The 14,483-nt window shown below is 38.0% G+C and overlaps 1 protein-coding gene across 3 annotated transcripts; it reads right to left on the bottom strand.

Moving 5' to 3' along the window:
- Positions 1–2,018: 2,018 nt before the first annotated feature.
- On the bottom strand, positions 2,019–14,432 carry ZCCHC8 (zinc finger CCHC-type containing 8). Of its 3 annotated transcripts, none has more exons than XM_048963645.1 (14): positions 14,208–14,432; positions 13,539–13,581; positions 12,913–12,987; positions 12,403–12,508; positions 11,963–12,040; positions 11,530–11,633; positions 9,729–9,794; positions 7,799–7,862; positions 7,215–7,357; positions 6,328–6,470; positions 6,093–6,208; positions 5,408–5,491; positions 4,603–4,714; positions 2,019–3,933 (listed from the first exon to the last, which is right to left on the bottom strand). In XM_048963645.1, exons 1-14 carry the CDS (start codon positions 14,386–14,388, stop codon positions 3,116–3,118), a joined length of 2,133 nt encoding a protein of 710 aa, XP_048819602.1. In that variant the 5' UTR covers positions 14,389–14,432; the 3' UTR covers positions 2,019–3,115. The 3 variants fall into 3 exon arrangements, with proteins under 3 accessions (XP_048819602.1, XP_048819603.1, XP_048819605.1); XM_048963646.1 differs by having other exon boundaries at positions 7,799–7,859; positions 14,208–14,431; XM_048963648.1 differs by lacking the exons at positions 13,539–13,581; positions 14,208–14,432 and adding an exon at positions 13,131–13,525.
- Positions 14,433–14,483: the final 51 nt, after the last annotated feature.

Raw genomic sequence — 14,483 nt, 5'->3', positions numbered from 1 at the left:
ATGCTCTAAATCATAACAGGATTAAGGGATAGTCTCTAAACACTGAGATACAGACACAAGCCAAATGCCAGGCAAAGCCTGGTAACCAAACACTTTCCATTCACTAGCTCTGTGCAGCTCCCTGCTCAGCATTTCATTAGTTCCCAGCTAGCCATCTATTCAGTTGCCTGCTTTTGTCTCTCAATGACCAACTAACTCATCTCACAGATGTTGACTACATAGGAAAACATTCATACCACCCATTTATCAATTATAATGACCTAATTAGAAAAGAAGCAGCATTAGCATCAAATGACTTACCACCTTAAATGTATTTGAGTGACAGTCCTGGTGTTTGTTATCCCTAGCAGGAGGGAGAGTAGGCATCTGCTATCACTAGTTTGGGTTAGAAAAATAAAGAAGGCACAAAGCATCATAGAAAATAATTCCAAACACACGAACAGCTTGCAAAAGCCTGTTTTCCAACACTTTAAAATACAAACAAATCAAACCACACACATTGAAACTAAAGAAACAAATGGATGAGAACTAAATTAAATAGGAACAATCTGAATTCCTAACTGTAGGAACTAAAATTCAAGTGTATATCCTGTCTGTATGCTCCCAGTTGTATCAGGCTGCATGTGGAGAACACAAACATTTGCTGACTTGAACAACCAGTCAGTCCAGTCACTTTGCACAAAAATTCTAATGGATATAAAGTATGTCGCCCCAAACACAGAGCATCCCTGCCTCAAGCCTCCCAAAAACATTTGCTTTAGAAACCAGGAGATAAAATCTTCCCATATTGAAAAAAACCTCTATCCCCAAGTAGTTTTCATTCAACAACTACAAGAGTCCCCAGAGCAAAGTTCCATGCCTTACAAAGTTAAGGATTTAACATATTTAAGCTAGTATTTAGAACTGCATTTAAAGCTTGGTTGCTGAAATGTCTTCACTTTATTCTTCCTCCTGATTTCTTCAACATAAATCTTGGAAGCAACGAGTTAACAACTAGTTTAGTAAGTCTGATAACTTGTAGAAACATCTCAGACTTATCTATTCCAATCAGTTAAGTGGAAGGGCAATTTATTATGAATTTATTGTGAACATGCAGAGCTAAGTATAGCACTAGAGAGTACTAAGTATATAATATAAAATGATTTTAATATTGTGTCTGCAAGCAAAGCATAAGCATACAAGTATGCCAATAAAGTCTGTATGCCCTAGTAAAGAAGGAACATTTCATAAGGCCTATTTAAAAAAAAAAAAAGATCTTCTAAGGCGTGGAGACAGAACTGCATGTTTAAGATATGAGCACCTCAACACACCCAAAGGTGTATAACTTGAAATGATTACATCACACCATCATCCGCATGCGAATGACACACTGCACAGCATATAATAGCTTGGGTAAAGGGTGATGACTGGCTTTTAACTTTATGGGAGGAAGAAGCACGGAGGAAGCACAAAATCTCTAGGTTATTTCAATTAGGGCTTTCTTTGTCAAGTGCATAGGACCTGGAAGTTCCTGGCTTGAAAGCAGTACTCTTACTTTTTCCTAGAAAAGATCAGCTAGAAAAAGCCTATTGTTTCAGTTCATATGATGAACGCTTACTTGGAGCTCTACGTTCCACATGGGAACAGATAAACTGAAGTGATCCATGCTGCAAACAGAGCCTTTTCAGCCTCTCCGAAGTCACGCTGTTCATGTAAAGACTCTTGGAAGTTTTCCATTCGAAGTTTAGAGCAATAAAAGGAAAAAAATATAAGCACTTGATCTGAAAAAAACTTGTGTTTTTTGTAAGCATTCAAATGCAGAGGTCACTAATTCGACACATTATAACAATCTTTGGGAAATATCTACAATCTGTAAAGCTGAAGTTGTTAAAGAACAGGTTCAGTCTCTGAAGTTATCAAATACAACCTTAGACATCCCTACCTCAAAAGTGTTTTCTTCAGTCCTTGAAAATCCTTTAATTTACTGCGTATCTCACGTGGTAGAAACACTTTTTTTCCTGCATTTAACAAACAAATTTGGACAAACAAATGCTTTACCAGCTTTAAAGAACACTGTTAAACCAAACCAGTACTCCCTCTGTTGGCCATGCAGATGCGTAGTCGTCCCACTTACCAGCCGCTTTGAACAGAGGTGAGAGGAGAGGGAAAATAAGAACAGTTAGTTAGCAGAACTGTAATATTTCTAAGCTTTGGCCTTTCAAAAATGAGTTCTTTAGATTATGAAAATTGAGTGTCATGAGCAGGTTAGCTGAAATAATTTTAACATCTTAATTATAAAAACATGAACCCAGTTGTTATGACTTTTCCTAAAATAATCAATTCACTTCACCCTCATTTTAATCAGCTTGTTTTTCCTAATTATCCTCAGCAGCTTATTTCAAGAAATCAGCAGTCTAATGGTTTAGAACTCCAATTAAAAAAAATATTTATAAAAGCCTCATTTATTAAACCTCTGTACATAAAAATGAACATGTATGTACAGCAAGTTTACATGAAGAAGGATGTTACAAAAGATACAGTGGTAATTAAAACTAATCCACATAAATAAAAGTTTATAAAAATACTTGAAGTGGTGAAGATAATGCTGGTAATCCCCGATCATTTTCATCCAATTTCCACGACTTTGACATGGGAAGCCTTATCTTTAGATTTTTTTTTAAAAACATTCTGAATATATTAAACTTATCTACAGGATAATTAGCAAAATCTATAAAGTATCCATTATTGTACAAAGGATATTAAAAAAAAAAAATCACCAATCCACCTGAAATTCAAGGACAATGCAACTCTTAGCCAAACTAATGAACAATAAGACAAGTCTCTCTTTTTAGAGCGAAGAACAATTTACTTGCCAATGCAAATCAACAGTCCCATTATTCCTTAGTGGAAGAATGCAATTTGGGAACTGTATTTTTCTGGCTGGATTGGTTCTGGTCAAGGTGGAAGCCCTGCATTGACTTCAGTTTTGAGGAAGAACAGGGGCAGAGCTGTAATCTTTAGAGATTTTCTCCTTCCTACAAAAGGATGAGGAAGGTTATATGAGTTTGTAAAACTGAAGGAGAGAGAAGGGTGCAGGAATTTGAACATAAAGAAACAAAGGAAGACCAGTTAAAAGTCAAGTCTTTTTCTTTTGCTGGTTTCTTGGGGAATTCTTCAGCACACTCCTTATTCGAAGGTAAGTGCCCGTTGACTCAGTCATATTTTCAAATTCAAAAGGTGCTATACCTACAGCAAACTTGCTCATATCAGGAACAGGATTTGAGCTCTTTGCAGATGACTCAGTGCTTGTCACCACTTTATTATCAACCGTACTTTCTCCATCGTTAACCTTGTGATTGGGAGCAGGCACGGTGTTACCCAGCAGGTCTTCGGAATCTGAATTATCAGGATCTTCCTTTAAATTAAGTGAACTATTACCTGGATTAGGACTAGTTAGAGGATGTTCATTTTCTGGTACCTGTTCACTGATACTGGAAAACTTAGTTTCCAATGTTACCATCTTATCAGATGATCTTACTTCTGCAACAAGATCTACTTCGTTCCTGGATGGTGATGATGTAACAGAATTTCCAGTTAAAGGTGTATCAACAGGGATATCAGAGTCACTGTTTGTGCTTTCTGCCTGCTCTAATGCTGCCCAAATTAATCGCTGCTGTTCCTCTAGTTCTTCCAAGGTCAGAGTATCCTCATCCATGGTTGAGTCCACTATTTTTGGCTGAGAAACATCACCGGAAGAATTTAATGATGGAACAGTGTTAGGAAGAGGAGGATGGGTGGGTGTTGAAGGTTGAGTTGGTGTAAGACTTCGTGGAGTAAGTGGAGGTGTGCCTTGTGGCAAAGGAGGAGGAGTTGAAATCACTGGAGGTCCAGGTGGCAGCGGAGGTTGGAACTGGAAACTGTTAGTTGTTTGAGATCTTTGTGACACTTCCACATCTAGAAACAGATAACAGGCTTCTATTAGAATCTGAAGTCTGACGGACAACATTTAATGCCAAAGCTTTAGGATATGAACTATCAGACATATGCATCCTCATACCTGGTTTTCAGCTGAGCTAGAACGAGCTTTCTTAAAGTTTCAACATCCACTCAAATTACCTGTTTGGGGATTTTAACTCTCCTGGCCATTTCACAAAAAAACTATGAAACAAACAAATCTCTTGAATGTACTGAACAGACTTTTCTTCCAGACTTAGACACACTAAGGTACCCTCTCTTATAAGAAATCCAAAAGCAAAGATAAAAGCTTCTCCATCTATTCTAACATTAAAACAACACCAAGACCCCCTGTTAGTTTGACTAATTTTTCAAGTTGTGAGTTTGTAACATCCTGAAGTATTTAATCCAAGTATTTTAGGATTTGGAGGTCTTTATAACAGAATTTTCTTTAAGATACATCTGAAGTGAAGAGATTGGAATGGGTAACCAGGATTCCATTTGCTTTGAGCACATCTGAAACTTCTTGCTTACCTTAAGCATTACCGTAGCGAATACTAAAGCACTGGTTTCTCTTTGTCTACAGTAACATTTCAATCCAGAAAAGTTATTTTGGAAATAAAAATTGAAACTAGGGAAAAAAAAAAAAGAAAAGCAGAATAACTATACCAGAATCTAGGTCCATGTCAGCTACTGCTACCTCCAAGTCGTCTTTAGGTCGTTTTGAATGGTGAGAGCTTGGCTGCGGTGCAGTCCTTTTACTGCTAGATTTTGAACTTGGCTGAAAGGAAGTCAACCAGGAAAACAAAGTAAGTTAGAATTAGATTATTTAATGTAACATTTCCAGCTTTAAGAACACATGTAAAACAGTTTTGTAATTATAGTTATTCAGTGACTGAGTTTGTAAACTTAAGTTTGAGGCATTTAATGTAACTGAACAGACCTGTAGTTTGGTTAGGCTGAAGTGGCAAAGGAGCATTATTAAACAGTGGAGACTGAGTGCAGAACATCTATCTTCCCCTCTTCAATGGAAATATTCTACAGTGGACAATACTAGGTGAGAGTCAGAGAAGAACCGAGAATCATACACAACAGTGTTTTCTCAAGTCACTGTGTTAAGATTACTGTAAGTCATGTCTACAGCAAGTTTTTCACTCATTAGGGAAGTCTGGAAACAAGATCGGTTTTAGGCTGAAAAGTTTATACCTTATATCCTTATATCTTATTTTCTAAACATGAAACTCTTCTGCTAGAACAGGCACACCAAGTTACAGACTACCTTACTGGTTCACTGGACTGAAAAAAAATAAATCACTACAGAGTTAACTGTTACTGTAAAACTAATAAAAGCACCAGGATTTCACAACTGGTGGTGTCAATGAGATGGTCTGAATGAAGACAAACAAGAAATTATTGTCTCCACTAACTACATGACAACTTCTCTTTTTTGAGAGTAAAACTAGGATATATTCACCGCATGAAAATTAGACAGGTAGTGAGCAAAAACATCCTTCTGTTGAGATGGCTGCATGGGGATGGAACCAAATATCTGCCATTCCTACAACAACAAAAAGAGAGACAAAAGGCTGAACATTGTGTGTGTTTGGCTTAATAATACGACAGTAGAACTAAAGAGAAATGCTAAGGGATTAACAAGCAAGATGAATTCATCCTCTCATCAGAAACCTTATTTATCAGAGGTAAATAGATCTCAAGTAGGAACTTAGGAAGGCAAACCAAAAGTACTGCAACCTGTGAATACAAAGAACTAATGGAGTGTAGTCTTATTATTATTACTTGGTAATTTATTATTATTGTTATTACCTGACAGTACTCGTAATAATAAAAAAGCATCACAAGAACATGCAGAAAATGTAGACGGGCAAAAGGAACAGGCAAACTCCGACATAACATTTTGTCTTTAAAGGAAACTCAATTAACCCAGACTCCTGTTGGTCTTATAATGGAAATAAACACCACAGAAGCACTGCCAAACCCTGCCCAGAATATATCAGATGTCACCTGAACAGCCCCCACCTCCAAAGCAAGCACTTAAATAGCTGTTGAAAGAAAACTGCCAGATGGATGATGCAGAACATTAAACTTGGCAAACAGCAATAAGCATTAATAGGCTGCTCAGAAAGCAGACAGCCACTTACATCTGGGATCCCACTTGGAGTGGAGATATTAAAGCCTGGATAGTTAATCAACTTAGAGACATCATAAGTGACGTGTTTTGGTTGAAGACATCCTTCATCTTCTGTTTCATTATCACCTATAAATAAAAAACATAATTATTACCGATGCTAATTAACGCTACTGAATAAATCCACAGGATCACGTACACAGTTTTGGTTTTTGGAATGTAAGTTGATAGATCTAACACACACACACCTTTACCATCATAAAGAGCAAGTCCCGAGTGCTCCATTTCAGCCTCTTTGAGCCAACCTGGAGGATAACCAAGCTGACGCATGCGATATATAAATGGAGGAAGACTCTTAGCTGTGACACCAAGCGCATCCTGAAGTTCCCCACTGAGTTGAGAAAACAAGAAGTCCATAACTGAGTTTGTATTTTTTTTAAAGGAAGTTACTAACACGCTGTTACATTTTAAATGAGCAAGCTAAAATAATTTAGCTCAAACCATGTTGCTGGTCAATTCCAGAAATAACAAGGTTGGGGCAAAAACAACTCTGATACTAAAGAAAATCTGTAACACATTTCTCCACACAAATGTACATATGGTTAGACATTCTATGGGGATTCTACTCTTAGAACAACTCACTCCATGGCTTTTTACTTCTTGCTCGTGGCCTTAATTGTAGCTACAGGAAGGGTGGAACTTAACAAAACAGAAAATTTACTGATGATTTCTGTAAAGACTGATACCATCATATTACAATTTTAAAAAAAATTTTGGAATAGAGAGAAGACAGCAAGGGACACTCCAAGCTCAGTATTTTCAGATTCCTGCATGCATTTTAGTTTATCAGGAACTTAATGTATTTGCAGTTCTCCCTGTGAAAGGCATCCGAAAAGCAACAGCATGAAATAGTTCTCCCTACGTTAAGGAAAGGGTCATGGGGAAAGGCAGTGAGATGTGGTTTGAAAAATGCACAATTTATTAAAAATTGGCAAGCAAATTCAAGCAGAATACACCCGTAATTAAGAGTAGCAGATGGACTTATAAGATTTTGAATAGCAACATCTGGCATTTCAAAGGCAGAAAAGTCATTCCAGAAAAACATTGCAACAGCTAATGAAAGGAAAAGAGATACCTAATTACTCCTGGTTTAAATTTTCCAAACCTCTCTTCTACTTCCTCTGCATGATAACGCTGCTGAAAATTCTGATTGCTTGCTTCACCACAAGCTTCCATAAACTCCTTTCTCTTCTCACTTATACGAGCTGCATTTCGTGGCTTGAAGATAATACAATTGGGAAGTTTAAGTTTGGACAATTTACAGTTCGTGCACGTCTTCACCAAATGTAAAACTGGTATTCCCTGCAAGCAAGCTTACTTCACATGGCAGAGGTATAACTACAACTGTAATGAACACTACATACTGAAAAAACAGAGAGTATTTGCATCTTATCTAGCAGAAACAGGAGACATATCTAAGGACATTCTGCAGTTTGAACAAAGGAGACACTCAAAATGCTATGCTATGAAAATGATTTACATTCTGATTTGGAGTTAGAACTTACATGTATGAGCAGTATGACTTAATCAGAAGAGAAGAATAACTGCACATCCCGACCACTGCATCTATTTTCTATTTTTATTTTTTAAATGGTGTAGATCCAATGAAACATTTCTTGAAGAGAGGCACAGCCTCTTAAATACTAACGTAGAGCTTACCTTTGGACAGTCCTTTATTTGATGGTCTTCAGAGCCACAATTGAAACAGTGCGATTTTGGCCTGCTTAAAAATACAGGAAAAAATATATATATTAATTCTGAAAATCACTTTGAAACATTAAATGCACCTAATTATTTTAAACCTAAGATTTTACTAGACTTAGAAAAACACATAAGCACTGTCTGCTGACTCCTGCCTTTCTTGACTATTAATATTAATCTTCAAAAGTAAGCAAGAGAATTTTATATCATGTTCTTACATAGGATAAAAAAAACTGAGAAAAACAAACACAGGATAATAATAAATTAAAAAAAAACACATGACAGCATGTGGAGAGGAAAACAAAACAAAACAAAACCCCTGAAGTTACAGCAGAAAAGCAGTACTTCCAGGAAGAAACTCATATAATATTTCATAACCTGTATAACAGACATAAGAGGGAATAAGATTCTGCATAAGAGGAAATAAAATACTAAAAGAATAATTCAGGTTGGACCTCAGGATGTCTACAATGCAGCTCCCTACTCAAAGCTAGGTCAGCTATAAGATCAGATCAGGCTGTTCAAGGCTTTATGCAGTAAAGTCTTGAAAACCTCTAAGGAAGAAGGCTGTGTGACTTCCCTGGGCAACATGATGCAGTATTTTACTGTCCTAATGGTGAAAAAGCTTCTCCTTGTGCCGTGTTACAGACAGAATTCTCTGAAGGATTTCTGCTTCTGCTTCAATATGCAAACATTGCATTTATTGGTACTGTATGAACAAAACAAAACCTACACACTAAAGCTGATGCCATGTCCTGAGGGAGAAAAGGAAGGATGTTAACACAAGACTTTAAATACAGAATACAGATATAGATTCCTCAGCTGTATACTGTAGTACAGTATTTATTTCTCTTTTGATGCTTGCATCATCAAAGCTCTGACAGATCTCACAATACCAAGAAACAGCATTGTAGAAATAAGCAGGAGGAGCAGCATGACTACTGCTTCGGAAAGTCCTGGCCCAGAGCTTGAAGAAGTTACACAGACTGTATTGCTGAACTGCAACTGCCTTCAAATTTAATTCTCCCTGTAAATTCCCATCGTGGCACACATTTCCAAGGTTATAGAAAGGAATGTCCCCATCTCTAACAAGTCTTTAGACACTGTCTTCTGAAGATTTATCAAATTAGGATGGGAAACATGCAGAGACAAAAGGGTGACACAAGAATAAGTGTCCAAGATGACATCTGCCCACCCCGCTCTAAATCCAACCTCTCGAATTCTCTAATTAGATAAAACAAAGCACATGTTTTGCTCCTCCTTTGTCTGTTATTTAAATACAAACATTTGCAGTGATTCAAGTATTTTATCACCACTCTGTACAATGAGAATAACCCTTCAATCTGGCTTTCCCTTCAGATGGCAACATTTCTAATCAAAACATAGTTTAATTCATTATTTCCCTTCATTCTGTAATTCCTGATGAAAGCTGAGATGGTATTCATTACAATGAAATCAATGATGTCAGATGCTATGAAAATCACACAGATTTTCAAGTGTAAACTCATTTAACTTTACTTCTTACCTCCCATAAAAGCTATACCATCAACTCTTAAATCACCTGTCTTAATAATAAAGTAAGCCATATGGAAATTGCTCCAGAAAACAGTAAGAATGACGGCAGTACACCAATGCAAGGATGACAAAGCAATCAGTAAAAAGAAGCCACAGAAGAACAGGGCACAAACAACGTCAGAAAGCTTTTGCACATTGAATATAGGCCCTTCCTAAACAAATTCAGCAAACCACAGAGATCCACTGACTGCAGAGGCTGGTTTACTTCAACTCAGTGCTCAAGTACACTCAAGGGTTTAGTATATATGGGAATAATCACAGTACACATCTGAACTTTGCAGCTCAAAACTTTATATTTAAGAGTAATACAAACCTTTTTGGTTTTACTTGTATTTCTTGTCCATCTAGGGAGAGAATCTGGCTGAAAACTTGCTGATATCTTTAGATTTCAATAAGGAACTGCTACTGGATGAAGCAAAATTTCAATCTTGTTTAAAATATCAATGAAAACCTACTAGGGCTTTGCATAAAATATTGACTTTTCTGGATTGAAGATACATTGATACAGATGGTGCTTAATATGAAGCCTGCACTTCAGAATTATAAACTATAAAACTACGTCCACTATATTTGCTAAGAGGGGCTTGTGTTGTTTTCTACTACCCAATTTCTATCCAATAAGCTATTTTGTTCTTTATAAGCACTTGCTAAAACCGAAGCTCATAGGCAGAAGTTTCATATTACTAATTCAGACATATTTTATATCAATCTTAATACTTTTTGGTAGAGTTTCAAAACTGTAACTCACATCTCCACTAAACGTAGACAGGTGGTATCATAGTACTTGTGTTTGTGTTTTGACTGCAAATTATTAGCTGTTCTGCCTACTTGTCTAGCAAAGTATGAGAAGAGAAGAGGGCCACAGGTGAATCAGCATGGAAGAGACTTAAGAGGTAAAGTTCAGAAGCACAGTAGTTTCCAGAGTCTAACAGTTGCTTTTAAAAAGAAAAGCAGATGTCAGATACTGGTTTGACACACTGATTGGTACTTCAGCCATTTAGAACCACGGTATTTCATACACCACTTAACTATTCAGTGCTATTTTAGGCTCAGTGTCTACAGGAGCTCTAAAGATGAGGTAATTTTGAACAGTAATACCTCTGCTCTGGCAAAGCTGACAAACACAAAAGCTTAGCCAGGGTTAACTTTACATTTTAGGAGAAATTCTCCTGTTAGGCATCCAGGTTCTTTATCTGGAGGTTGGGAGATTCTACAAATATCATTTGGAGAGGACTGACTTGATACATTACAACAGGCAGCTTCCAAATGTAAAATTCCAGCACAGCGCATACACAGTTCAATGGCAGCCACAAGAAAAGCCAGATTAGCTGGCTTTTTGATTTACAATTTCTTTTCAGACACAAGTCATTTTCTAACACTAGGGAGTTACTGTTATGACAAGTCTGTTAACTAGAAAGTGCAGAAATGAACTGTGAAACTGTTTTTCCTCTCGACTCTCTGTTGCCAAAGTAATGTATGGAAACTGGGGAGGTGGGATTATTTGAAGGGGAAAAAAAAAGAAATATCTTGTTCAATTTCTTTTTGTCACCAAGGACCCCCATATTAAAAAATATTTTCTCAAATGTTTCCCTCAGTGCCACTTTCTAAATACTGGCTTTAGTACATTATAATGGAACCAACTTTAGAATGGATGCAGGGTAAGAACATCACATAATTGAATATTATTAAAAGATTTTCTCCCAGATCCCAAATTTGGCAAAAATTATCTTAGAGAGTATTTGAGTCTGCTGAGCCCTTTTCTTCTCCCATATTACAGATTTCACAGAGGGAAACAACTTGCTTGTATCTGGAATGAACTTTCTTTCCAAACCTAACTGCAGACTGGCCCAGGAAAGCCCTGCATTCACAAGATATATTTACAGGAGCACAGCATTCACTCTTCTTGAAATCAGTCAGCCAATCACACCCAAACACTTGTACCTTTTGAGAACAAAATCCACCAATTTCCCATTAAAACTTTTCATCTTTAATAACTGGTAGGGTTTTAATAGTGACGCACAGTCTTCTGAAATGAATCTGAGCTCAATTTACCCAACTGGCACTCTTTGGATTTGGTAACCAGATAAAGACCCTTGTTTTAGCAAACAGGATACTTAGGTATTTCCCATCCTTCTGTCAGCTGTGGATTCTCATTTAATATAGGCTGTCCCAGTTTATCAAGACAAAAATTGGTAAAATACAGAACACTTCCTACAACCTGTAGAAAAAAAGTCAGAAAATTGTCAGAAAGGTGTCAGCATTTAGGTCAGATTATCGGTAGCATTTCTAGAAATTTACACCACTTGGAATTCTTCCAGGTTTTTCACCCACTCTGTATACATTTACAAATAATACACACACCCATACCCACGCCTGTACCAATCAGCACTTTTTTTTCCTACTAAAGTGGCCAAAACATGCTGAACTTTACTGCTATTACATCGATACAAGAAATTTAACGAGATTTTATTTTAATGCTAGTGTGTATTAAATATGTAGAATGAAGAGTCAGACCTACCATTGAAGAGCATATAGTCAAAAACTTACACTAAAAGCTTCCTTAGTTTTTTTAACAGAATTCGAGCTTGCTGTTTTACAGTCCTCTTCTAAAAGAACACTGGAGGGCTGAGATGAAAAGTAAAAACACAAGTCCATGATTAAATATAGCAGACAGTATAAAGAAGAGCTCCAGAATTACCAAAGTACATAAAAGGCACAAAATATGGAGTGCAACTTCTACTTTTTCTTGACACATTAGTTAAATAGAGACATTTATGATAAAAATAATGATTTCCACAGTCCAAAATATCACTTACATCATTTCTCTTTTCATTGTTATGATCCTCTTTTTCCCCCCCCCAGAATAAGCAGTTTTATAACACTTATTTGATAGCTACCTAATTTGCAGTTGTAGAAAAAAAAAAATCTAGAATTTAGCTACTTAACAGTGTAAAATTTCAGTATTTCCACTACAATCCTTAAAGTACCTGAGGCTTAAGACTGAAGTGCATTTTTTCTTGTTCATCCCTCTGTTGCTCTTCGTATTTGTGAACTAAATTAAAAACAAAATCTTCGATTTCTTGATGATACTGCCTGCAACAGAGTAAAGCATAAAAAGGTGAAGAAAAGAGCGAGACTGAAATACACACAAATATCTTTTCAAGCATCTGCCATTTACTACTTCAGGATTAACACAAAGGGCAGACAACTCTGAGCTGAGAAGGAGGGAGCAGTTAACACACTATATTTACCAACAACGCTCCAGCAACGTTTATTCAGGAGTTCCAAGGATTCACACTTCATTTTACAATAAATACCGACATTGCTACCGAACACAAGAGAGCTCGTCTTTTGCTAATTCCTACCCTTTCTCCTCCACATACTAACAAGTGTACGTTACTAAATATGACACATATTCTTTAGGCAAACATATCCAAACAAAAACCAATGTCTGGCCTCCTATTGGGATTTTTTTATTGAAAAGCTGAAGTACTTACTTAGAAATTACATTGTTCATAAATAAAATCTGCAACAGAGGCCCGTCAATTTTTGAGTTGTCCACTGAAATTCCACTGCAAGAACAGAACATATAAATGCTTATTACATCAGTTTTATTGTAAATACTCCCTATTCAGTTGTCACAGCAAAGAGCCTGCATTCCAGAGAGGAATGTTTGGCCAATACAAGTTTCATTATTTTAGGAAGTTCCTATTACCTTAAACAAAAATCCTTCTCCTCTGAGCAAAGTATTTTGTGGCTCATTGTTTGAAGAACACAAAACAGAATACAGAAGTTTTCTTGTAAGAGCATATAATAAAACGGAGTAAACAGCATTAAGGTCTTTTAAGATCTCACAGTGCCATCAAATGACTAGACACTACCTGGAGAACAACAAAATAGTTCTCTTACTTATGTAACTATAGTAACATACTTGCACTTGCTGCCAAACTTTACAAAAAGTAAAGCAGTCTTTCCTTAAAGTAATCACAAACAAACGAACATGAATATATATGTATACATATACATACATAGAGTAACACCAACACAGTTCTTGACAATGAAGTCTAACAAACTTCATGAGAATGGAGTTGGACAGAAGCACTGTAAACCAGCAGTAACATACCTGGGGCGAGTCAGAATATTCAGCTTTCTTTTAAGTTCTTGATGTTACCTTCTAGTTAAGGAACATTGCTTTCTTCAGAAGGCACAACAGCACCTTAATCATTTGCAGGGCTAAATAAGAAAACACCTAACAAAAAGTGCACAGAACATTGCCTGAATTATGTCTTTTTGTAGTTAAAAGACCAAAATGCATCACGAAAGGGTGAGCGGTGAGATGGTTATATATAGATAACTAACAGTAAAGAGGACATCTCAGACGTCAAGCTGCTGGTGTTCATCCCAACAGCCCATTTGGCAGTTTAAATTTTTTTTTGGCAGTTTAAATTTTTTTCTGTTAAAAACGGATTCCTTTTCTCCACGAAAGCAGAAAGGAGTGCAACGCTAGGCGTTTTAACCTGTTCCAGCACCCAAGAACTCAACAGCCCCGTAGCCAAGAGAAGGGCACACTGAGGCTGCAGTGAGAGAAAACCGCCCCCCGAGCGGCGGGAGCAGCGCCCGGGGCTGAACGCGAGGAGAACTGCGGGCAGCGGCCCCTCACGGCCCCGCGCCCGGCATCAAGGGCTGCGCGGGAGCAACGCAGGGCGCGGAGCCTGGCCCGGAAGGGATCCGGCGGCGGCTGGCAGCCCCCCTTCCCCGCCCGCCGCAGGCCCCGCCAATCCCGTCAGGATATTCTCCTCCCGCAGCCGCCGCACCGTCTCCTCGCAGCCCCGCAGCCGCTTCTGCAGCTCTGAGAAAGCTTCCTCGCGGTCCTCCTCTTCCTCGCTCGCACTGAGGCGAGGCGGCTGCGGCCCGTCCTCCCCCTCGAGCTGCTCGAAGAGCTCGCGATCCCCGAAATCCACCTCGGCCGCCATCTTAAGCCGCAGCAGGAAGGGCGGGGCGCGGGGAGCGCCGGAAGGCCGCCGAGGGGCGAAGGGCGCCGCGCGCCCTATTGAGAACCGCGGGACCG

The sequence above is a fragment of the Lagopus muta genome, chromosome 17 (assembly GCF_023343835.1).
Source record: "Lagopus muta isolate bLagMut1 chromosome 17, bLagMut1 primary, whole genome shotgun sequence".
Lineage (NCBI taxonomy): Eukaryota > Metazoa > Chordata > Aves > Galliformes > Phasianidae > Lagopus > Lagopus muta.
This window is presented reverse-complemented; position numbering and strand designations above follow the sequence as displayed.